The 26,634-nt window shown below is 41.4% G+C and overlaps 2 protein-coding genes across 2 annotated transcripts in view; one reads left to right on the top strand and one right to left on the bottom strand.

Moving 5' to 3' along the window:
• Window positions 1-1,590: 1,590 nt before the first annotated feature.
• fmc1 (formation of mitochondrial complex V assembly factor 1 homolog) lies at window positions 1,591-4,547 on the bottom strand. The gene is made up of 2 exons (XM_022196984.2): window positions 4,360-4,547; window positions 1,591-2,160 (listed from the first exon to the last, which is right to left on the bottom strand). Exons 1-2 carry the CDS (start codon window positions 4,486-4,488, stop codon window positions 1,957-1,959), a joined length of 333 nt encoding a protein of 110 aa, XP_022052676.2. The 5' UTR covers window positions 4,489-4,547; the 3' UTR covers window positions 1,591-1,956.
• A 3,213-nt stretch (window positions 4,548-7,760) lies between these two features.
• grin2ba (glutamate receptor, ionotropic, N-methyl D-aspartate 2B, genome duplicate a) overlaps window positions 7,761-26,634 on the top strand; it is a 173,969-nt gene continuing 155,095 nt past the window's right edge. The window contains 3 exon segments of the mRNA XM_022196983.2: window positions 7,761-8,758; window positions 13,930-14,069; window positions 14,832-14,939. Of these exon segments, the coding sequence (XP_022052675.2) occupies window positions 14,913-14,939 (27 nt within the window). The 5' untranslated portion in view covers window positions 7,761-8,758; window positions 13,930-14,069; window positions 14,832-14,912.

The raw sequence follows: 26,634 nt of genomic DNA, 5'->3' as shown, positions 1-26,634 counted from the left end.
AGTCCAAGTGAGCTCTGTGCCAAATCTGAATTAATTCCCCTCCGAGGTGTCCTGATATAAAACGTTTGCGAGAATGGGATGGACACAAGATCACAGTGATCACTGACCAGAAAAATGATGTTCAAATAGGCCCAAATTTAAGGAAATTCCCTCAAGGCAATGCTGCAAAATTACATTCACAAGACTGGGACAGACAGAGACAGTCACCAAGGATGTTGGTGTAGAGGCCCAACAAACAGCCTGTTCAGCATCCATCCATCATCTGTACACTATCATGCATTATCTTATTCCTCAATAGGGTCATGGGGGGCTGGAGACAGTCCAGCCTGACTTTGGGTGAAGGCAGAGGACATCCTGGACAGGTCACTAGTTTATCACAGAGCCATAGTTGCATGCAAAATTATTCAACCCCCCTGACAATTTTAATATTCTGGCAAAATGAGCCACATTACCCTAGCCGCGCTAGACAACCCACGGCAACAAATTTAATTCTCTGCCAGGGTGGGTCTAGTTACCCTCGGTAAGCCTCGAGGTTGGATGCTCCTAAAACTGGCCGACGAATCACCATGCAGTGTAGAGTCAGAAGGCGGGCGTAACGAAGTGACGACAGAGGCGCGACGATTCTGACAGAAACAACCGGAAACAACTAGCCTAGCCGCGCTAGACAACCCACGGCAACGAATTTAATTCTCTGCCAGGGTCGACAAGAGTCGTTGAGCTCCATTAGCACCGACTGTGAATAATCTTTCTGTTAACATGTCTGTAATATACTTGAGCTTCACCCATTGACTGTATAAATAAGGCTTCACCGAACTCCCGCATCCTCTGATTTCCGGCGCTCTAGGAACTACGTCAGCCTATTCGTTGCGCTGATTGATTGTATACCTACCCAATTGCTGCAGAGTGATTTGAAAGACAACCTTTTAGCCCGCCTCCCTCCCTGTCGAGAGTTCCTAGACCATGCAGAAAGATCCCGGGAAGGCTGGGACATGAACTGGGGATCTTCTAGCTGCAAGGCGACAGTGCTAACCACTGAAGCACTGTGCAGCCCCCTATTCAACATATGGTTACTAAATCCATCCATCCATCCTCTATACACCGCTTTATCCTCATTAGGGTCGCAGGGGGTGCTGGAGCCTATCCCAGCTGACTCAGGCGAAGGCAGGGGACACCCTGGACAGGTCGCCAGTCTGTCACAGGGCTACATATAGAGACAAACAATCACACTCACATTCACACCTACGGGCAATGTAGAGTAACCAATTAACCTCAGCATATTTTTGGACTGTGGGAGGAAGCCCGAGAGCCCGGAGAAAACCCACGCATGCACAGGGAGAACATGCAAACTCCATGCAGAAAGATCCCAGGACCAGGCTGGGATTTGAACCAGGGATCTTCTTGCTGCAAGGCAAGAGTGCTATCCACTACCCACTGTGCAGCCCTTGGTTACTAAATGTGATGCGTATTTACTTTGTCTCTTTAATTAAACAAAATTACAATAACAGATGGCTTTAACTGCCAGTTTAATTAAGCAGGATGTTTGTTGATGTATTCTAATGTGCAAACACAAGCTTCAAAACAAACATATAGTAACAGTGATTTATATTTTAATGAGAGAAATACATCCGTCTTCATGAAAAATGTACTTACAGTCCTTTAGATTGATGCTTTCAAGCAGTAAAGAGACACAAACAAAAGCTGTGTGGACAAGCTGCAGCTTACAGTTTCACAGTACACTTGTGCTTCCTGCCCTTGAACATGGGTAAAACAACAAAACAAGAATAAGTTGAGTTCCCTCAAAGCAGTCCATATTTGCATAATCTCCAGCCTGCCAGACTCCTGTCACATATTTATACCTTTAATTTACATTAGGTCAGTTGTATGGGGCCGGATGATTCAGCTGCACGCAACACTTTCTGAAGAGTCTTTAGATTTTCTTCCGCTTGCAGGACGTCCTCACTTCTCCCAGCCTTTGCCTCCTGGCTGTGTGGGCAACCTGAGCCCCACCAGGCCTGCCACTTCTTCCGGGCGGCGCTCTCCCTTGCCGTGGTAGAGGTTGTGCAGGGCCAAGTGGTTCCTGGTGGACGCCAGCAAACACAGGTATGTGTGCGAGGCGTGGTGCGCCTCCTGCTGGGCACGGCAGTACCTTTCTCCCGTTACCTGAAAGAAGGGAAAAGACAGAAAACATTAATGAGAGGCAAAGCAGGAATTAGCACTGCTGTATCATACCCATATCTGCTCTTATCACCAGCTGCCATTTTTTTCCCTTTTCTTTAATCAACCATGAGAGCTGCAAGGACAATAAACATTTGGTGTATTCCCTATAGAGTGTCAAATATATGATAGACTGCCTTGGGATCTTTTTGTAGCTAGGATAGATGGAAAATGACAAGCAAGAGTTCCTCCTAGCTGTTTTGCTTCAATGACTGCACATGCATTCAACCACCCTGGTGAGCCACGTTCTCCCAAGCGTTAATAACACAAGCTTTAAGCCTATATGCCTAAGCAGAGATATAAACAGAATAACAAGCACTTAGATGGATATGCTGTAGACAGATTGTTTAATTCCCAGCGGTGCCTTCAAGGGTGGCCCAGGGGAGAGTACAGCCACCCCTGAAATGTCAGTGGCATACCCCTATGGCCACTCTGGATCTGATTGGTCGAGTTTATCCACCGAAACTGTGATGTCCGAGTTTCGGTGAATGCAGTTGTAGTGTCCGAGTGCACGTGAAAGCAGCGTCAGAGGACTGCAACGGCTATACGCAGCCGCAGTTTTCTTTGTTGCCTGTCTGTAAATGCCACACAGCAGACAGAGTTCATGCCGTAAGTCGAGAGGTCACACACAAAGGATGAAGTGTTAACAGAAGCTGAAGTCTAGTTGCTTCCAGCTGTTTGTAAGTCTTTTTACTCTGAGTTTATGAAGCACCTGCAGGGTCAGACACCAGCAGGATCCACAAGAATGTCTCCAGAGCCAGAGAGTTGCACAACACAGCAGTAATTTAATTAGTGGTTTATATTATAAATGATCCCTGACATGGAGACCGGATCATCAGGGCTGAATGATTAATTGGTTCATGTCTTTTTTTTTTTTTTAAATCACACAGAGTCACAGTTTATAAACTACAGTTACATTATTTGCTACTCTGTTGAATCTTGAGCTCCAACACAGCTGAATACTATTTTTTGATCAAAGCATTTTGTTTGTCATATCAAGCTTTTAGTTCTTTTTAAAATAGAAGATTTTTCAGGTTCAATGCAGGACATTTACAGCAATGATAAAGTACGCATAGATGCATTATTGAACGTTAATTTTTTATTTCTGTAGTTAGTAAACTTATCTTCACATTGAGTTTTCAGTATAGAAATCATAAGTATACTGTAGATGCTTTGGCTATGGGTCAATATATTCCTCTTGTCCTGACTGCACTCTCTTTTCTTGAGCTATTCTGAAAGATGGTGACCCTGATAACCAAAATGATAAAGGTACCAGTACTACAACAGCATAGTAGATTATTCCGGTGGGAAAAAATAATCTGGAAGTGCCACTGTTAATGCCACAAGTTTATTGGGAAAGGACTGGGAGTTGTGGAGGAGAACTGAAAGTTGTACTCGACTGAAAAACATATTAATTGAATAATGTCCACAACAGGTTTCTAAGTTGATTTAACAAAACAAACAAAAACAAAACAACAAATCGTTTCAGCACTATTTTGTTCCAGTAAAAATAAGTGTTGTAGTTCTTAAACATTTCGAAACATCTAATGCATAGCACAGAGAACAACCAAGACCTACTTTCCACTGCGGATGAATACAAACACTTTGTAAATAATTGAAGTTTCCTAAAACTATTTATATTAATTCAAATCAAGCCACTGCAGCATGGTTATTAATGACACTAATAATGTGTTCAGTTTTGTTTCACATTAATGCTAACCAACAACCACAACTAACCAATAACCACAACTGAATCAATCATGATGCCTTAAAGACAATTTATTAAAACATCGTTTAGCGGGTTGCACTCCGGTGTCCCAGCCCATTTATATTAAGTTATGCCTAAACTCATTAGCTCCTGGCTAATGCTAGCCTGCCCTTCTGCCACAGTCACCTTGCTGTGAACTCCACCGTGTAAATATTTGCAACTTCGACTACATTTAAGTCCCAGGTTAGACGTTCAGTGCATTACAATGTCAATGTTTGTAGACAGTTTAAGGGCAAATGTTTTCCCCGAATTAAAAGTTAACGAACAAAAGGTAACGTTAAGAGCTAACACTAGCCACGGAGCTCCCATGCTTACTGTAATGCTCGTTAGCAATTTAGCTAACAGTAACCCTAACGCAATCAAAGAGGAAAACTCGCCTTATTCTTGCGATACTGGTCCATAACATAAGCGTAAGCCAATGACTGTCTGTAACTTGGTCCTTGAATGGTACGTAATTCTTTCAGTATTCCCCGACAGACTCGCAGCGGTGATGTCAGGGCTGCCATCTCTGCTCGATGTTGTGATCGTGCAGCACCAACACGAAGCCAGGCGTCTCAATCCAACACCGCACACTCGATCGCCCACATGTGCACCACAAGGCGGCGATGTGTCACGCAACTTCACCGAGCTCTCTGCACACAAGTGTTGCTTCTTTCCCCACGGCGTTTTCCTGCAACACCTGAAGGTAACTTGAATTAAAGATGTGCACAAATTCAGCGTGGAAACTAACGTGTAAATGCGAAATGTTACTGTTGTGATACACAAACATTCTGCTCAGCTCTTCTGTGTGTCTGTCGTCCAGTGTTCATCGGACTAATTTCATGTCCTTATCGACTATTTCTTTCAAAAATGATTAGTGGTTTGTGGCTGTGGCCGTGTATTAGGAGCTTAGATGTAAAGAATGCAAACAATCACTGATTCACACCTTTAAGGCAGAAGCCGTCGGTGTTTTAGTGCGAATCAGTTCATTTTCCACTCTTCAATAAAGTCTAAATTATCTGATTCCAGCTTCATTAATGTGAATATGTTCTGGTTTCTTTCTTTCTCTGTGACAGTAAACTGATTAACTTTGAGTTGTGGACAAAACAAGACATATGAGGATGTTGTCTTCAGCTTTCTGAAAACACTGATTCACAATTTTCATCATTTTTACATCATTTTATGGAGCAAATAAATAACTGACTAATTTAGACGATAGTTGAGAGAATAATCAACAATGAAAATGATTGTTAGTTGCATGCCTAGTGCTGTAAAAGTGTTTAAAGTACAGGAACCTGCCTGCTTCACTGAAACATATTTAAAGTCTTTGGCTGTACTGAGAGCTCACAGGTGCAGAAATTTGCAAGGAAAAGAACATGTTAGATCAGCAATTTTCCTGGGATAAATGCACGGTGGAAGTAGTTTTAACATTTATCACCGTGTTCTCTCCTCTCTGATTGCTTATTGTGTTTTCACAGATATCTGGAACCTGGTGGGAGAGAGAAAAGACCGTTGAATGCATTACAGAATCACCTGCTTTCATGTTTCCCTACAAGTTTAAGTGAGATACAAGAAAAGCTGCGATGATTGCTCATCCTCCGTCCCATGGATTCCACCTTCAACTTCACTCTCAGGTAATTAGTTTGTTTGTAATTTGTTAACACATCCGGCTCTATCATTCAAAAACTGAACCGAACGTACCCAAAAGTTTGCTCTCTCCGGTCAAACGCACCCCATTCGTCACCGCAAATAAAATCTGGCAAGAGTTTGCGAGTTAAGTAATTACTGTCTGATAAATAGGTCAGCTGAGGAGACTGTGGAGATTTGTAATCTTGATTCTTTACAGAATCTGTCAGCAATTCTCTGTCTCCATCTGTCTCTTTTCCTTCTACAATATAGAACAACTTTAAAATAGATGGAACACAAGCACATAGATGTGCTACATTGAAAATAACTTGAAGAGAATACAACAAATAGTGTGGTTTGTCACACACTTTTCACAGTGTAGTACCCAGTTGGAAGTGGTGCTGTTATAGTTCACTATATAAATCCATTTGGCCCCCGTAAATTCACACATAGTGAAAGAACGTGCCTGTGTAGTGGCACACTGTCTTAGTAAGGTGGGTTTGCTGCTTACGTGCAATTTCCTGACCATATTTATTCTATTTTATTGGTTTTTATTTCATTTCATTTACCTCCCATGTTGTATATATCTGTCCTCCTTTGCATATGTTGTCATTTTTAATGTCTTGTTTTAAATGTACATTTGATTTTATTACTAAACCCTCGTGTCGTCCTGCGGGTCAGAACTGACCTGTTTCAAAGTTTTAAATGTGGAAAAAAATATATATTTTCATGGTGAAACGTCTGATGTCCACATTTTCAACATTTTTGGGAATTCTTTGAACATTTTTTGGTGGAAAAACAGAAGTGTTAATAATGTTTCTTAAGAACATTCACAATTTTTTTTTTGTGTATGTTAAGGAAAATATTAGAAGTTTTACTGATATATGTTATCACTTTAGATATTTTGACTAATTTTTGGAAGATTTGTACTCTTTTTTTGAAAATAATTACAAAAAAATTCTTGCCAAATTTGGTGGATTTTTTAAAAATGAAACTTTTAAGGGAAACTTCAGGAATTTTGCAAAATAACAGAAATTTGTGGAATTTTTTTGCTGAATTTTTTAAAAAAATTTTCAGACAAGGAAACAATATTTTTTGATGCCCGTAAATGAGGACAACAGGATTCTATTCTATTCTATTCTATTCTATTCTATTCTATTCTATTCTATTCATTGCTGCATTTTGATGGCTTTTGATTAGGACTGGTTATCTGTCACCACGGCAACACTGAGTTTGACTGAGGGCAGAAAGCAGAGGAGAGAAACTGTCTGTTGACGCAGTATCGCAGACAAAAGGCTGCTCGACTTAATCGCAAGATGGGAAGCCTGAAAATAACTCACCACACAGCAGAGAAATGCAAGGCTCAGGACTTTAAATCTGATTTAACCCTCCTGTTGTCCTCATTTACGGATACCAAAAATATTGTTTCTTATCTGAAAAAAAATCTAAAAATTCAGCAAAAAATTCCACAAATTTCTAAAAAAAAATCTGGAAAACTTTTAGGAAGAAAAATCCAATGATTCCTTAAAAATTTCTCTTACAAGTTTTATTTTAAAAAAATCCTCCAAATTTGGCAAGAAAATTCTTGTAAATGTTTTCAAAAAACGAGTAAAAATCGTTCAAAAAATGAGTAGATATATCAAAAGTGGTTACATATATATATCAATAAATCTTCTGATATTTTCAACATTTCTTTTTTTTTTTTCCACGAAAAAATGTTCAAAAATTTCCCAAAAATGTGGACATCAGAAGTTTTACTGTGAAAATATTTCTTTTTTCCCCACATTTTCAAACTTTTAAACGGGTCAATTTGATCCGCAGGACGACACAAGGGTTAAAAGCCTAAATATCGAGTGTAATGCCGCTCAGTTGAAGTGACACTGAGGCAGAACATTCATCTTCAGAGGTTCAAACATCAGGTGTCACAGGTCAGCACGCCGGCTGCTCCAACCGTATTTCCAGCGTTTCCAGATCGAGTATTGATGATTGACTCTAGGGGGAGCCAGTCTCTTATCAGTTTGCACACCGGTTTGGTTCCTCGACATTTGTTGGAAGGCACCCCTCTCCTCCTCCTCCACCTCCTCATCTCTCTCTCTCTCTCTCTCTTTCAATGAATACTAATGCAGCGAGCGGGCCCACCTCCCTTCCTCCCATCTTTTCGCAGGGATGGGCGGGAGAGGGGAGACAGAGCAATTCCAGCTCAGTATCCTTCCTCATGAGGTAGGCAGTGCTTGACTAGCAGCAGCTCCAATATGCCTTTTTTTTCTCCTTCTTCTCCCAACTGAGCAACATTGATGATACTGTGCATTGCTCCTGCAACAATGTCTAACCTGTGTGAGTGGCGTGTGATATCTGACCAGAGTTGAGAGAGAGATAGAGAGGGGAAAAGGACGTCTGTGCCTGCTTTTTTTTTGTCATCTGGATGGGAAGTCTTTTTTGGGAGGAGAGACAGAAGAAAGCAGAAGGCAGCCGGGGAAGGGGAACAACTGGCAACAGCCAATCCCCCCTTCCACATATAGACTGGAGACAACGGAGGCCACTGGAGTATTTGCTTTTATCTTTCGTTTTTTGTTCTTTTTTTTCCTCATCGCGCTGCTGGGAGGTGCTTTACCTTTTCATTTGCTTGCTCTCTCGGTCCTCTGTCTTCTCATCTATTTCGCCATTTACCTGGTCAACAATTTCTTCTATTTATGAGCCAGACAAGGAGGGAGAGAGAGGCAGAGAGACAGAGAAAAAGAGAAAGAGGAGGGGGATTTTTTTGGCCCCTTTTATCCTCTTTTTTTGCCCCCCCTCCCCTCCATTCATTCTTCCTTCCTTCCTTCCTCCCTTCTCCATCGCTATCACTTGCAGCCCTTTCTATCCCTGTGCAGCCCACGCTCCCTCCTCCCTTCACCGCCTCCTCTTCCTCCTCCTCCTCCTCCTCCTCCCCCCCACCACACGGCCACTCCAGTCACTGTCCACCCGTAACTTTGGCTACTTTTCCGACTCCACCGTTGTTTTAATTTTCCTTTTACTTTAAGCAGCTGTTAATAGAGGCATTTTAATTGGCTTGCTTGTGTTTTCTATTTATGCCTTTTTCACTTTTGTACCTTTTCCTATTTTCCCCCCCTCTCTTTTTTCCTCCTACCATCCTATGCATCTTTTTTGGCCGATTCTTAAATCTAACCATAGGTAGGTCTACTTAGTGTCTAGTGTCTGTCTCAAAGTCTTTGTTTCTTCTCTGTGTATGCAAGGTGTTTTGTGTTGACTCACGCACACACTCACACACACACAGACACACTCACACACACGCTCACTGGCCTACAATCTAAGCTTTGGTGTGACCATGGCTCCCCTCCCATCCAGCCCTCAGCTGATTCTTGCCTCATGCCATGTCCTCCTTACGTCACTCTCCCCCTTCCATCTGTGTTTCCTGACTTTCTTTTTGTCCTCCTCAACCGAGACCACAGTGACTCATCAAGCAAGCACCTTCTCCAGCCGCCGTCACGGAGCCACATTTTGACAGCCTCGTCATTTCTGTGTGTTGTTGCACAAAAAGTCTGTGTTCCTCCATTAAAACATCTGAAATGCCCCTCTTGTCACGCGCCTTTCCTCCTCTCGTTCTTTCGTTTGCCGTCCGAGCCACATCCAAACTCCACATCCGCTCGTTAAAGCGAGCTGAGCCGCGCTTTCAGTTTCTTCGCTTCATGTTTATCAGGTGAAGGTCAAATCGAGCGAGGGCCTAATTCACGAGTGACAACAAGTGTATTTCAAAGCCAGCACTTGTCCGTTCTGTCGGGGTGTCATCTGTTTTTATATCTCCTTTTTTTGCTGCCCCCTTTTCCTCTCTCTCCTCCCTCTCTCTCTCTCTCTCTCTCTCTCAGTCTGTACCTCTCTCTTTCGTCTGTCTCGTATCTTTCAGAACTGACTCTCTTTCTTGCACACAGACACACACAAGCACTCAAAGAGAATGGACTAGACAAAAAAAACTGGCTTCACCATCCAGGAGATTTTTTTCCCTTTTTTTCCTCCTCCGCCATACTTTTCACTTTTTTTCATCCACTTCAATCACCTCTGTCCGCATCTTTTGTTCTCCATCACTTCCACCCTCTCATCCTCTTCCGAATTGATCCACGTATCGATTTATTTGTTGTTCCATTTTGTGTTTTCATTTGCTGTGTAAAAAAAATCTCATGTCCTACCACTGGCACATCGTTGACTTGCTTGCATCTGAGAGGACTTGCTGTTTATTTTTTGCGCTGTGGTGATGTAATTTTGCAATTCATCAAGTAGAAAATTTTCCACTTATTGAAATAGAAGGGGCAGATTATTCATTTCTAATCTTTCGATAAAAAAGATAGAAGATAGGGGGCTCAAAAGTATTAAGCCGACTGCAAAGTAAATGAATAATTTGTGTGTGTGTGTGCCTGTGTGTGGTGTGGAAGCTACAGAGAGGCACAGCAATAGACAGATGCATAGCATAGTGAAGAAAATCACATAAACCATTTCCTTGTCCATCTCCTTTTTTTTTTATATTTCCATTTTTTTTTCCCTGAAGGAGATTTAATGCCGCTCCTCTTCATTACATGAAGATAATGGGAACTTTTGAGCAACCGTTGCCATGATAAAGGCACTCTGGATATAGATGTTTTCCTGTGGAATTACCCTTTAAATCCTGGATTAGATTCCAAATGACCAAAAAGAATAATTAACAGTTATCAAAAAACTGTTCTAAATTGTGGACGTTTTTTTTTCCTCTCACATTTTTTATTTTTTTTTTAATGGACTGAAGCTGATTTCAGTATTTATTTTTCAACTATTCAACCCTAATGGGATTTCACTATCGTGGATTAAAGACTCAAGCGACGTCTTTCCAAATTAGGTGATGTAATAACCATGATTCTTACAATTTCTCCATCCTTCCCAAAACCATCAAAATTAGTATTTCTCAATAGTCAGAGTTAAATAGGTGAGTGCGGTGCTTTGGATACAGACATGCTGTTGCTGTTACATGTTATAGATGATGATTTGTGGATGTATATGTTCACATAAGCTGGTATTTGTGCATGTGTGTGGGTGTGCAGATCCGTCATGGACGAGTGTGTACAGTATGTAGGCAGAATTTTAATTAATATCAGAAATCAGTGTTTTCCCCCTCATACTTCATCACCATTTGTCCTCGTCTGTTAACCTTTGCTTTTCTATCTGATGTTTAAAATCAAACCACATGTACTGATAATGCAGAGTGTCTGATAATGTGAAAGAAATCACTTCGAATGTCAAAGTAATCTCCATACTTCATCCTGGATTTTGCACAGCCCCTCTCCGCTCGATGGAGCAGCCACTTCTGCCCATCAGATCACCTGTTCCGGGGCTCCACACTCTTACTTAAAACACTGGAGTGTGTATTAGTGCGAGAGGGACATATAGGTAGATCAATAAAGTAATCTACATGAAGAGATGGACTACGCTGCCCTTCGCTCGGTGCAATTATTTTTATCTGCTGTTATTCCGAAGAAGTGCTTCACGCAGAGGAGAGTGACAGCACATCTTATCTCCTAGTGGAGTGTGTCGGAATGAAATCTGACTCTATGTCTGCAGCAGAAAAGCACATTCACACCCACTCTTCTCCTTTACACCCGCACATGCAGGCACTTTGTCCGTCCATCCATCACAAGTGCATCGGCGATTGACCCCTTTTCTCTGATTAACTTTCCCATCATTCTGCTGACGGCGGTTCAGATTTATACCTCGTGTGTGTGTGTGTGTGTGTGTGTGTGTGTGTGTGTGTGTGTGTGTGTGTGTGTGTGTGTGTGTGTGTGTGTGTGTGTGTGTGTGTGTGTGTGTGTGTGTGTGTGTGTGTGTGTGTGTGTGTGTGTGTGTGTGTGTGTGTGTGTGTGTGCCGTGCTCGGTCAAGGTTACGGTTCCATACCTGCGAAACCCACCTGGGACCCGCTCTCACAACCCTCGGCTATTACCCATTGTGCTCTTGGCGCACATGTGACCCCCGTAGCCTATCCACAGATGGGCACTTAAGCTCAGGTAGTCTGTCAGAGCTGTCACAGCTGCTACGCCGCAAAATGGACGTCTCGGGTGCAAACTCTGCCTCTTGTCTTTTTACTGTAATGCTCACTAAAATAGTGCATGGCAGTTTTGATGAACCGGTGAAACACACTCTGTGCCATCACGTTGTAGTCCTGGCTTTATATGGTGTGGGGCGATGGAGGTAAAATGGACGGTGATGTGAATGTTATGTCCCACTTTGCTGGAAAACCACACCTGATGTGACTAGTGTTTCGAAGAGAACGCTGATCGCATTTCCGCCGGTCCTTTAGAGCGTAGCTGGGCGGTAGAGTGAGCAATCGCTGTCCAAGTGAACAGCTTAGAGGACGAATACAGCTGAGCATCCCTTCTCTGCAAATATTAAAGGTGATGTGTTAGCGGTCGTGGTGGGATACGCAGCTCCACATCAACCTCTGGATCGTGATAGTGAGCGCACTTGTAATATTATTCACGGTTTCTGCCAAAATGTGACATTGCAGTTAATGCTTCACCCTGCTTGTTCTTCGCTGAAATCCTCGTTCTAATTGAATATGGTCTTTGTAAATATTGCCACCGATTTACTCAACAATAAATCAGCTGTATTTCACCGATTGGGGGCCCTGCAACATATTTCAAGCGTCCTGTCAATTTTTAGTGTATAAAACAGTTCAATGCCAGAAGCTTATGAGAAAGAGAAGTCTGCCAAACGTCTCCAAACAGAGCTTAAGAGATTTCATAGGCACAGTGTTTGCAGTCGTCATTGATAAACAGGCCAGGAGAGGAGACAGCAGGGGCTAAGGAGATTCATAATCCTATCCCCTCTTCCCACTGATTCGCTCTCTGTCTCTCTCTCTCCCCATGTGCTGCTTAATGAGACAACAATACAACTCCTGTGTCTGGCTCTGAGCGCTGCAACCGCCTTAATGAAACCAGCAATAACACCCCATTAGATATTTTATACTCAACTAACCTCTACCATGTGCCGTCTAGGGATTACTGTATCCTGAAGCGCTGCTGCATGTTACTCAGTCCCCCCTGAAACATGCAAAGATGATTTTTAGCTAATGAAATCCAAGATGGGGTCTGAGCTATAGCAGAAAATCTCACATTCATGTGTGACGCCGCAACACAATCTCATCCATCATCTGGTTATAAACGACCGAATCGGTCTGCGGAGCTCCATCTGAAGCTCGTAACGTCCTGCGGTGTGGGTCTGAATCTCGTTCAACCATTAGAGAGCGGGGAGCCTATGTGGGACGGCTTAAAAAGTACGTCTCGATTTTTATTGGCAGTATATTCACTTCAAGCGAGCGGAATATGGGTCATGATCTGATATAAAAAGGCTGTTCAATAATTCATCGGAGCTGATTAAGAGGACTTGTATCGACACAGACACTGTCCACGAGAAGGGATGTACGCTGAAAAGCGTTTAGGCCTCTTTCCGCGATTAAGAAACAAAAAAAAAAAGAGTGGGTGTTTCAAGTGAGCATTGTAAACCTCCATTGATGTTCTAATCCATTACACATTCACTGCTCTGTTTCACGTGTCGACCGTGAGCGTGTTTACCGGCGATTACATGTTGCTGTGTGTGTGTGTGTGTGTACATGTTGTCTGAGGTTGTGTGAGGCCTATCAATCTATTAAATATGAAAAGTACAATCTGTTACCCTGCAGAGGCCGCTTTATTATTCATCAACATATTTCACTTAATCATTTATTTACCTAAAGTATGGCTCACACACACTCGCCCCTTACGACTTAGACCCTCATATGGACTCGTGTGGGGAGTGTGTTCATGATATACGAGCTGGGTATAATAAGGATTAATAGGAGCTATTTGTTATTCTTCTGATCTAGCACACACTGTAGTTGGGCGCTTGTAGGAGATGAAGGCAGAGACAATTTAGTACTACAGTACATTTGGAGGAAATGTATTATTTATCATATTGGGCTGGATTCTCCTCAAATCAGAACGTTTTATCCCTGCAGAAACACACACACACACAATTTACTAAACTGAGTTGTGAGATGCATTTAAACAGATTAAGGATAAAGACGCATTGTTCCTTCTTACGGAACAGAAATGGCATTCGCCGTGGATTTGGATTGTAAACAATAACGCAAAAAGCTATGTTCAGATAACCATTCAAAACACCGGGTTGTGCATTTTAAATTCCCCTTATTTAATGTGATTTATTAATTCCACTGGGAGCGGGTCAGAGGTTTCACGCTGTGCCAGGGCTCGGCATGGCTTTATTAGAGTCTAACTGACTGTGACCTGCTTCTAACCCTCCGTCCTCCCTGTTCCCTTTGCAATAACAGACTGGCAGACGTCAGAAAAACAAGCGACTCCAAGCATCTTTGCGGAGGAACAGAAGTGAAGCTGCTCCTGTGGAGTACAATTACCTCGAAACTGCTGCTTTACCCTCTTGACCTGGCGAGGATTTTTACCTAAAACCGCTGTGAGTTGCCGGTACCGCTTCTACAATCACAAACACTGGAAGGATGTGGGGGAGAGATAAATGCACCGTAACGGCGCCTCATTTTTAATCTCACCCCTCCACTCACGAACATCTGTATTTGCCTCAGCGAACCCCCGCACTCTTAATGAGGTGTCCTGGTAGAGGGGTGTTCTTCAATTAATCATGAAGACTAAAACACATTTATTTGATAAAGTGTGGCTGGTTAGCGCAAACAAACCTGCTGGTAGAGTGACACCTCAGAGTGATGAAGGGGGACTTTACTCCCATGACCATTTTATTCTCTGATTCTAACTTAATTAAACTCATTTTTCTATTAATTGGCTGATGATGCTTGACAGGTGGTATCATTCCAGGTGATTAGTTCTGGCTCCTTATAGGAAAAACAGCCCAAATCTGAAATTCACACCTTTATTGTGGCGCGTAGCAGGAGAACAGGAGAAGACAGCTGTTCTGTTGGGTTCCTCTCTTTAATTTGATAACTTTCGTGCTCGAGATTGCTTTTGTAATCCGCTTCTGTTCTGTTGCAATTACACAAAACTGTTCTGTATTGTGATAGCGCAGTATGAGAGACAAGAAATCCTTGAGATGAAACAGCCATCACCCTCAGGGAGCTAAGTGTGGTACAGAAAAAGCTGCATTGTTTATAAAAAAAAATCACTCCAAATTAGAATATATTTAAAACCCAGTAACTGTTCACACTCATATTGTGTTTTCTCTCACGCTGTTGTTTTTTTTTTTTAGTTTAGCCTCCCTCAGTCTGAGGCTATGAGAGGGAGAGAGGAGTCCCAGGCCGCACCATCATGCTACTTCTGAGACGCTGGGATGAGACTTTGGCTGGCAAAACACAAGGTAGGACAATATTGATTCATGGGGCCTTTCTCCAACCAGCGCTTTTCTGTAGTTTTCTCGTGTTGAACCGCTGCAACAACCCATCTTATCTCACCTGCGTGTGCTTGTGCGCCTTTCCCAAAGCTCAGTGATGGATGTTCCTAAACTTCCTTTGGAGTTTTTTTTTTTTGCTTCGTATCACACGCCAGGTTTGCTTAGGGGTCAGGATGATGCTTAAAGGTGGCGCCTACAGATGAATGGTTTAATCCTTGCTTTTTAGCGCAGTGTGCACTTTGATCAATGGCGACGCCCAACCCGACCCACCCTCCATCGACTATCGGCCTCATTTGCATGGCTCTGCAGGCCTTGATCAGGCAATTAAAGGATTTGTTGAATGAGATCTTTGTGGCAGGAGCGTGCGACCGTTTGGACGTGGAGGGAGAGAGACGGTATGTTTTGCGCGATAAGATAAAAGAAGACACAATTCTCACTCTGTCCCAGGAGCAAATTAGACAGAGCGAATGTATTTGCCACGAGGGCCCATGAGAGGTCATTATCATATCGTATCAGCACATTTCATCGTTTTCTCATCCGTTCCTCTTCTATCTCCTCGGCACTGAGGGGAAAAAGCCGCCCTTAAGTTGTTCCCAGACTTTTTCCTGCCACCTTCCTCTTTCTTTGTCCTTCTCTTCCTTTCTCTCCTCACACACCGTGAATCAGCTGTGAAGTTTAACCCCCGTGTCGTCCTGCGGGCCAAAATTGGCCCGTTTTAAAGTTTGAAAATGTGGGAAATAAAAATGTTTTCACAGTGAAACTTCCGATGTCCACATTTTTGAAATTTTTGAACATTTTTTGGTTTGGGAAAAAAGTTAAAAATGTTTTCTTAAGAACATTCACAAAAAAATCAACCAAAATCCAGCGAAATTCGCTGGATTTTGGTTGATTTTTATGTGAATGTTCTTAAAGAAAACATTAGAAGTTTTACTGATATACATGTAATCACTAGATATTTTACTCATTTTTTGAAAATATTTCCAAGAATTTTCTTGTCACATTTGAGGGATTTTTTTTCATGAAACTTTTAAGGAATTATTGGAATTTTCCTCCTGAAGGTTTTTGCAAATTTTCAGAAATTTGGGGGATTTTTTTAGCTGAATTTTTGGATTTTTTTTCAGACAAGGAAGCGATATTTTTTGGTGCCTGTAAAAGAAGACAGCAGGGAGGGTTAAGGGACTGAGCCTTGAGTGCAGAGGGGTAAGATTCATTCAGATTCAGAAAACTTTATTTGTCCCAAGGGGGCAATTAAAAAGGCACGTAGAGCAGTCAGTGCAACAATGACGTAATATCGAAATAGGGATAAATAAGTACACAAATCTAGAGCAAGTAGTAAGAATAAAAAAAGAGAAAGAAAGAAGACAAAAAACACAGCTCAGTACCATACTAGTGCAAATAGTGTAAAATCTTTCGGTGGAGTGGTGTTGATGTTCCTCCTATGACTGTAAATCTCTTCCTTTGCCGGCAACAGTGCAGCTTCTCCCAGCTGCTTTGGGCTGATGCTGCAGATTTCCTACTATCCCTGCCTTACGTCACGAAACATTACCATGTAAATGAACTAACAGTGATGGTGAATCTCATTACCATCTCACTGTTTTGTGGAGAGAGAGAGAGAGAGAAAAAAACAGCAGTCATATGTACACTTCCAGATTCTTAGTCTATTAGGCCTATTACTCAAGTCCAGCTCTTGCTCTTACATAAACTGTTTAGATAAAGCACTGGCTGGAATAATGGCCAAAATGAGGACGTATTAGAATAATAATGCCTCATGAGTTTTTTAAAAGCTTTATCTCCGACCCTTGTGTACCTCACCTAAATGGGATTCTGGCCTCTCATTATATCAACACCGCTCGGTGCTGCTAATTAAATGCAACATGGCTTTTCAATCATTTCCCAGTCCAGTTCAGTTAACAGCAGACCCTTATTTAGTCTCAGGGGCTTCCCAGTGCACAGAACCGGTCAAATATATCGAAGCTGCAATCTTTGATGTGCGAAATATAGCATGAGATCCTCTTGTACGGAGAATAATGACAGGTCTCTGCATTGAAGTGAACCAGTGAGATAAATGAGCATCTCTACTGTCTTCGTCCTATAGTCCGGTGTTGCATCCTTTTGCTGAATAGGCCGGTATTCTTTCAGCGCTTACTTTGGGAGAATAATCATAATTGACATTTTGTTTTATGCCCTCCCTATTGAAGAGCACGGAAGAAGCTTTTTCTCGTTCCTTTCCGCCGTGTCTTCTTAAATTAGAGCAAACTCAGGAGCATGGGAGTTAGGAGGCCTTTGATGACGGAGAGGACACCGGGAAAAGGGACACGGCGAGGGAGAGAGGAAGTGTTTTAGTGGTTGTTTGTGTCGGCGTGAAGTAGAGGGGAGAAGGAGTACAGATGCTTGTTTACTCAGAAAGCCAGTGACTTGAGATGCCGGTGCTGCTGCCTTATGCTGTTTGGCCACCATATACAACATTACACAGCATTGTGTGGGCATATCTCATTAATTCAGCATCTCAGTTTTATTTGAAGAAACTTTTCAGGCATGGAAAACTTACTGGCACATCTGTCTCGTAATGAATTCTGATCTTATTGTTCATATAGTTGTTATGCTGGAAAAAATGCCCCTCTCAAAACCAGAAAAAAAACTTATTTCAAAGAACTGTTATCTTGCAATAAGTGAAAAAAAAATCTGCCAGTAGAACAAGTAAAAAAATGGCTTGGTAAGATTTCTTGAAATAAGGTATGATATTTATAATATTGAGATCTTAAAATTAGCTTGGAAACTTATTTTAAGTTATATTTTACTGGGATTGTCAAACTTAGGTGCCTTAACCCTCCTGTTGTCCTCATTTACGGCTCCAAAAGTATTGTTCCTATGTCTGAAAAAATCCCCCAAATTTATTAAAAAATTTGCAAAATCTTCAGGAAAAAAATTCCTTAAAAGTTTTCCTTAAAAGTTTTTTTTTTTTTAATCCCCAAGTTTGGCAAGAAATAAATATTAAAAAAAAAACATTTAAAAATCTAAAAAGTTGTACATATTTTCAAAAAAATTAGTAAAAATCTTCCCAAAAAAATCTAATATAATTCCATATATATCAGTAAAAGTTCTAATATTTTTCTAAGAACATTCGGGAAAAAATCAACCAAAATCCAGTGAGTTTCGCTGGATTTTATTTGGATTTTTTTTTCTGAACGTTCTTAAAGAAGCATTTTTTTAACATTTCTTTTTTTTCCACCAAAAAATGTTTTAAAAAATTCCCAAAAAATTTTGGAAATGTGGAAGTTTTCACTGTGAAAATATCTATTTTTTTCGACATTTTGAAACTTTGAAACGGGTCAATTTGGCCTGCTGGACAACACGAGGGTTAAAATAAGATAATTTCAAGATTGTTTGACTTAACAAGATATCTAAGTCTCTCCATCTTGCTGAAATGTCTCTTATTAAGTTAATTTATCTTAAATCAAGTGGGATGAGACATTTTGACTAAAAATAAGACAAATAGACTTGGTAGGATTTTGAGTTTTTGCAGTGCACTGATGTTCTTTTACACACGTGGACAAAATTGTTGGTACCCCTCAGTTAAAGAAGGAAAAACCCACAATTCTCACTGAAATCACTTGAAACTCACAAAAGTAACAATAAATAAAAATTTATTGAAAATTAAATAATCAAAAACAGCCATTACTTTTGAATTGTTGATTAACATAATTATTTAAAAAAACAAACGAATGAAACAGGCCTGGACAAAAATGATGGTACCTCTATAAAAGATTGAAAACTATTTGACCAGAGTGACATGATTAACTCAGGTGTGTCATTTAATTGACATCACAGGTGTTTCCAAACTCATAATCGGTCAGTCTGCCTATTTAAAGGGAGACAAGTAGTCACCCTGCTGTTTGGTGAAAAGGTGTGTACCACACTGAACATGGACAACAGAAAGCGAAGGAGAGAATTGTCCCAGGACATCCGAAAAAAAATTATAGACAAACATCTTAAAGGTAAAGGCTATAAGAGCATCTCTAAACAGCTTGAAGTTCCTGTGACAACAGTGGCTCATATTATTCAGAAGTTCAAGACCCACGGGACAGTAGCCAACCTCCCTGGACGTGGCCGCAAGAGGAAAATTGATGACAAATTGAAGAGACGGATCGTTCGAATTGTATCCAAAGAGCCCAGAGCAACCTCCAAAGAAATTAAAGGTGAACTCCAAGGCCAAGGTACATCAGTGTCAGATCGCACCATTCGTCGTTGTTTGAGCCAAAGTGGACTTCATGGGAGACGACCAAGGAGGACACCACTGCTGAAAAAAACTCATAAAAAAGCCAGACTGGAATTTGCAAAAATGCATGTTGACAAGCCACAAAGCTTCTGGGAGAATGTCCTTTGGACAGATGAGACCAAACTGGAGCTTTTTGGTAAGGCACATCAACTCTATGTTCATAGACTCAAAAACCAAGCATACGAAGAAAAGAACACTGTCCCTACGGTGAAACATGGAGGAGGCTCAGTAATGTTTTGGGGCTGCTTTGCTGCATCTGGCACAGGGTGTCTTAAAAGTGTGCAAGGTACGATGAAATCTGAAGACTATCAAGGCATTCTGGAGAGAAATGTGCTGCCTAGTGTCAGAAAGCTTGGTCTCAGTCGCAGGTCATGGGTCTTCCAACAGGACAACGATCCAAAACACACAGCCAAAAACACCCAAGAATGGCTGAGAGAAAAGCGTTGGACTATTCTAAAGTGGCCTTCTATGAGCCCAGATCTGAATCCCATTGAACATATGTGGAAGGAGCTGAAACATGCCATTTGGAGAAGACACCCATCAAACCTGAGACAACTGGAGCTGTTTGCTCATGAGGAGTGGGCCAAAATACCTGTTGACAGCTGCAGAACGCTCATTGACAAATACAGAAATCGTTTAATTGCAGTGATTGCCTCAAAAGGTTGTGCAACAAAATATTAAGTTATGGGTACCATCATTTTTGTCCAGCCCTATTTCATTAGTTTGTTTTTTTAAATAATTATGTTAATCAACAATTCAAAAGTGATGGCTGATTTTGATTATTTAATTTTCAATAAATTTTTATTTATTGTTACTTTTGTGAGTTTCAAGTGATTTCAGTGAGAATTGTGGGTTTTTCCTTCTTTAACTGAGGGGTACCAACAATTTTGTCCACGTGTGTATATATTTGTATGTATATCATTGAGGATTATGCAGGTGGTCGTTAATCTCAGAGTAACGCTTTGTTGTGTCTATTACCATGAATTGAATTTGGACCGTAAGCTTCACATACTTTGGCTTGACCTGGAAACACGGCTAAGATCTGTGCGGTGGAATCGATCGGCTTGCAAAACATCAATAGAGCTTCACTCATTCTCGTCTCCGGCAGAAGAGCAGCAACATAAGTCACCTGGAAAACGGCCTGCAGATCCGATCATTAGCTGAGCGCTGCACTTCCAAGGTTTGCTTTGGTGGCATCTGTTATTTTCTGGCACGGCGTCAGATGCTGCTGTGAGGAAGCTTCAGGTGCCGTCGATGTTTGTGCACCAGTTGTTGCATAGATCCAACGTTGAAAGTAATAGTTGGCTACAGGAATTTTAATTAGGAACAATTGATTAATTGTTTACATTAATTTGAAAATGTCAACATGTATTGGCTGCCGCTTCTCAAGAATGTTTTTTTTTTGTAAAATGGTGAATTTAGGCAGCTGTTTGAACAAAACAAGCAATCTGATGTTCTGGTCTGGAAAACTGTCGTTGTTCAGGGCAGTTTTCCAGTTTAAAGAGAGAAAAAAAGATGAAAGTCTGTCACATCTTCTATGTGTTAAGACTTCTAAAAGGAGTGGAGTTTTTGGTGCAAATACAGGTCAAACCTGTGGGATAGATTCCAATAACTTGCTTCCTGTTGTTTTTAGAACACCAGCTTCCACCTGTCTCCTCTCTCATGCAGCGTGTCTAATTCACATGTCTGTACCTGTTTGCATTCATTTCACCATATTTGTATAAATATAGACTGATGATACTGAACATGGTAGTGGTGATGAAGATAAAAAGCTAAAAACAATAACAACAATAAAAAGAAATGTCCGGTGGCATGATGATAATGCTGACTAACTCGAAGAACTCACAAATACTTCATATTTAATGAGGATACTTTAGTATTTATAGCGGTTACGTCTTAAGTTGAAATGAATGCAACTTTTTTCATGGTACTTTTATTTTTTCATGAACTTTTTCTTAGCTTGCAGCCGGCAATGCTTTGGAAATGGCAATGTCTGTCTGTTGGTTGGTTCAACACTTAAATCCAATCCAGTATATCGACAAACTTTCATTAGGCTGCCATGGTATGAACTTTTATTGTGTAGGATGATAAGTGTGATAATAATATAGGCTTTGGTGATTCCATAGAGGTTTAATTTCATGTCACTAGCAGACCAACACGTACCTGTAAAATACACTACCATTCAAAGGTTTGGGGTCAAACAGACAATCTCATGTTTTCCATGAAAACTCACTTTTGTTCATGTGCTAACATAACTGCACAAAGGTTTTCTAATCATCAATGAGCCTTTCAACAGCATTAGCTAACACAATGTAGCATTAGAACACAGGAGTGATGGTTGCTGGAAATGTTCCTCTGTACCCCTATGGAGATATTCCATTAAAAATTTCCAGCCGATCGATCTATGGCATGCCGTTTTGGAAATTATTTGTATGTAATCTAGAATTCTGAATATATGAAATGAAACTTGGAATATATGGAATGAAAATGAATGTAGGGAATGAAACTCTGAATGTATATATAATGAAACCCGGAATATATGGAATGTAAAATGAATATATGGAATGAAACTCAGACTATATGGAATGTAAAATGACGACTTTGATTCACGGGCAACATCTTGTTTTTTGGAGGTGTAGAGTTTCATTCTTTAGATTCAGAATTCTAGATTCTATATTCATATTATAATTTCCTAAACGGCATGCCATATATACTGACTAAGTGGTTGTGATTTAAAAACTGCTAAAAAGTGAAGGTCTGAATCCACATCATTAAGGCTGGCTGTGATTTCTGAAGTCATTCAGTGAGATAGACACACATGCACACATTTGCTATTTACCCATCTCTTAACCACAGGATAACGGTAACCATAAATGTGCACAGGTATGCACAGCTGTGTGCAAAAACAACCCTGCTCTCTGCTTCGGCTGACTTGTTGTTTTCCGGCCTCACCTTGAGGTTGTGTTGAAGACGCGGGTGAATGATTTGTTTCAGTGTGAGAATGCCACAGGTCAGCATCCTGACGCAGCCTTGATCGACAGGAAACACTTGTGCTCGTCGGAGTGCTTTGCTGTGTAGTTGAGAGGAGGGAAGACTGCAACCGAATGATAAACCAAACACATTTATTCATTTGTATACTGTGAAATGCAAGGACGGTGAAACAAGGAGGTCTATGCATTACAGGGGCTCCAAGCAAAACAGAAAAAAATTTTTTTACTGGTAAAACATGTAATATTCTGTTGTAAACTGGCACAGGCTGAATACGGGTTTTACACAACTTTGCACAACTTTGTGTTGTCATCCTTGATCTAACAGCAACCGCTCAGATTCAGCATTAACCCAGAATAATAACACCTATGTCCCAGTGTGTGATTAATGATATACGAAGAGATTTGATGAATGTGTTGTTATGTAGGAGCTGCAACTAAGTAATGCTATTTGAACCTCTTTTTCTTCATCGCAGCTCTACTAAGCTACGCTTTTCTTTCCCATTATGAAAGCTGTGCCGGACAATAAATCAGTGTTTACCAGAAAAGAGATTGCGTTCCCTGATAAGGCATTCTACAGGAGGGAGGTGCGCCCTTTCTGCTATGAGACTGAATGGTGGTTGGAGTAAACGCACAAAGAAAAAAAAATCCCTAAAAGCCTGTTTGTGATGTTGCGAAGATGAAATGGTCAAGCCTGTGCAGTGACCCTCATCCAACCCTGAACGCGCTCTCCTCTGCGAGTACAGAACCCGGATGCGAGGCGGCGTCTCCTGGCCCTGCTGCAGCTGAAATGTCATGGCTAATGCTCACCTCGCTTCAGCGGCTTCACCAAAGCAAAGCAAACTCCACAGCATGATCCGCCCTACCTGCTGCCTCAGAGGCTCACAGCCCCGGTCCGTCCCAAAGCCTCCTGCCGTCTTTTATTGTGGCTGTGTTCGCCGCTAGATAATATTAAAAGTTATTGATTGGGTTGTGTTAAGGAAAAATGCCCACCAGGAGTTTAGCAGAAGAACTCCCAATAGGGAGCTAATGCCTCCCTGAGGGACCTCATCCACATACTGTCAAACCTGTGATATGTGGCAACCAGGCTGCAGAGAGAGGGAGAAACACAGAGGCAGAGTGTAGAATGGGGCGATCTGTCTCATACAGAACAGGAAGACGCTGTTATACTTGCAGCTAGGCACATAGACAAAAGGGAAAGACAGGAGATTGTGATGTGGGCTATTGTAAGGAATACAAACATAATAGGTTTGTCAAAGTCTGGCTGATTAAACCGACTCTACCTGAAGACGATGCAGCCCTCATGCAGCCATTTAACTTCTTCTGTGTATTCAGTCGATTGTTCCTCTTTGCATCTCACATTGATTTCTGAAAGCCAGAACCAGCTGGACCCAGAGTTTCAGAACTACTGAAAATGATGTAAGTGCCGATGTAAGATTGTCCAGCTGTGAAAACCTGGGCAGCATTTCTTTGCACAAGAGATTTTCATGCGTAAGACTAAACCCTGGATCAATTCCTGCAGACTGCCATTTGTGTCTGATAAAAATGCTAGAAAAAAGGCTATAAATTAGTCTTCACAAATTGTTTATTTGTTCTTTCAGCCAGTCATCCTTTCACTAGAATGCGTGGCGTGTACAGTATCACAGAAAGTACTTGGACACAGCGTGACACTGCATCTCTCCAACTGGCAGCCGAACAGTTTGTCTCCCAATTGTGGTGCCATGTTAGTTGTTCTTCCAAAAATTAAAATGGAAAAACACTTAAAAATAGCAATAGTAGTAGCAGCAGTAGTAACGTGCAATGTTTCTTTGTTTTTTTAAACAATCAGAGAAGCAATAGAAACAAGCTGTGAAAATGAATTCTACATACACCTTTCAGCCCCAGTGTTGGAACTACAGACAGGTGAAATGAGTAGCACTGATCGTCTTGATGCAATGTAATGTTCTGCTGGAAAACCTTTGGTCCTGGCATAAATGTGGATGCTATTTTCACACACATCACCCACTCAAATTTGCTGCAGACTAGACACACTTTCATAGAGAAGCGACCTCCCTCAGCAGGGCAGTGCAACCTTCCACGCTGCAAAAGCTGTTCAGGAATCGCTCAAGATGGCCTCCAGATTGAAAATCCATGCAGGCATCATCCTGCAGCCCACAGGAAACAAAAGATCTGCTGCCACCATCCTTGTCAGGCACCCTCAGAGGTCCTGTGTCCAAGCGACTTTAGTAGCATGAAGTTTCAATGCTGTGGTGGATTGGTGCGCTAACCTAAAATGCTAAACTTGTTACCAAAACACTAATTTGGATTCATATGTCTGACCAAGGCCGGTATTACTACCTTGTAGCTCTGTTTTGGTCTCCACCAACTTCAGAGGGAGATATTGGCTCCATCATGTATCTCTAACATCTAGCTTTCTCTTTGGTGCCAATCAAATAGTGCGGAATAGGTTTTCGAGCATTTTTACGAAAAACGGCTGCACACTATGACTGACAATGATGCTGTGAGAGGGAACCAGAAGGGGAAGGTTGAGACAGCGAAACAGTCAGCTTAAACTTTCTGCAACATTTAATGAAGTGAAACTTGAAGAACACAGTGTGATTTTAGTAATTTTTTGTTCCTAAAATATGAACTCCTTGACGTCTACTGTCACGAATTCACATCATACCACTTTCATTCAGACTGCAGATAGCATATCCATTCCCCCAATGCTGGTTTGTGCATATTCAATATGTACCTCGGAACCTTTTGCAAGCACTGATTTCTCATAGGACTGGTCGGAGTGGGATGTAGTTATTATATATCATATCTATGTATCTATGTTCTTTGTGTAATAGATAAATTAACAGTCTCCACTTATTTTAGCATCAGCTGGAAAGCAAAAACACACAAAAAAAGTTTATTTCATTGTAAATAAATCCAGGCATCAAGGGGTTAATTATGGCCTCTTCACTTTTCCTGTGTTTTCATTTCAGACTTCATTGCATCCGTCCAATATGCTTTAAAGAAAATGAAACATTAAATTATGCAAACACAACAATAATATTGCTTCTACACTCACTTCTGGTCTCCCGTTAAAACAACGAATCTTGCTGAGACGTGTCACTGTTTTTGAAACTGTGCCACCTTCCCAGCCGAAACATCTTTGCAACTTGACCTTTAAAAGACTCCGAGGTGCCAGAGTGCTCCGTGCATTTGGTTTTGAAATAGAAAAAAAAGCATTCATAGTGTGGCAGCGTCCGCAAACAGGATAACAAGATCAGTGCAGGCTTGTTTCTAATACAGTTGGTAATGCTTGACAGCAGCTTGCCAATTAATTCACCGTGGACTGAGAGAGGTTGTTGTTGGGTGATGGGACAATAAGGGGAAGATGAGAGGGCAGTGAGTCAGCTAAGTGACACAGATTGTGAGAGAGGGGTGATGGTGAGGGTAGAAGAATGCTTTTGAAGGGGTGAGTTCAGGGTGTATTTGCATATGTCTACGGTAGGGTGTAAATAGCAGCAGCAGCAGAGGTGGATTGGGTGTGAAATTTATCCTCGGCCCAAGAATGTGCCACTTCGAAAGATGAGACAATTAGAACATGCTCACACAGCCAGATCCCAATGGCACCCTCATTAAGGGTGTGTGTGAAAGAGAGAGAGAGAGGGTTGGATAATACCTGTGAGTAAGTTTTCGACACATGAGACTTTGTAAGTTCCCATCAACCTAAAACCAAGTTGATTCCATCCATTATCTATACACCACTTGATCCTCATTGGGGGGACTGGAGCCTATCCCAGCTGACTCAGGGCGAAGTCAGGACAGGTCACCAGTCAATCACAGGACTACATATACAGACAAACAATCACACTGGTATTCACACCTATGGACAATTTAGAATCACCAATTAACCTTAGCATGTTTTTGGACTGTGGGAGGAAACTGACGTACCCGGAGGGAACCCAAACATGCACAGGAAGAACCTGCAAATTCCATGCAGAAAGATCCCAGGCCCAGACTGGGACACGAACCGGAACGATCTTCTATCTTCTTAAAAAAACAGGAGGCCAATACATCATTTTAAAAAATGCAGCAATCTGCAGATACACCCTACTTATTAATCCTCACAGGAACTTTTGATTTCTAGTAAATTTTTATTTGACCAGTAGGCTTCCTCTGGCTGACAAGTGACAAAAGATGAGACATTGTGTTAGAAGTCCAAAATTATTAAAATTGTTTCATTTTTTGACACAATGCGGCCTCTGCATCATTCCAACATGTCCTGGTATTTGCTCTCATGGGTTTTTTAATCCACTATATGGTGAGAACAGCTGATGCAGTAGTTCTTTAGTCAGTTACCAGTCAATTGCAAGTCATGACTAAAATCAAAGATCCCTTTGAGCTGCACATTTGTGGCTGCTTA

Source organism: Acanthochromis polyacanthus, chromosome 21 (assembly GCF_021347895.1).
Source record: "Acanthochromis polyacanthus isolate Apoly-LR-REF ecotype Palm Island chromosome 21, KAUST_Apoly_ChrSc, whole genome shotgun sequence".
Lineage (NCBI taxonomy): Eukaryota > Metazoa > Chordata > Actinopteri > Pomacentridae > Acanthochromis > Acanthochromis polyacanthus.
Note: the sequence above shows the minus strand (reverse complement) of the source record. Positions and strands in the feature narration are given on the sequence as shown.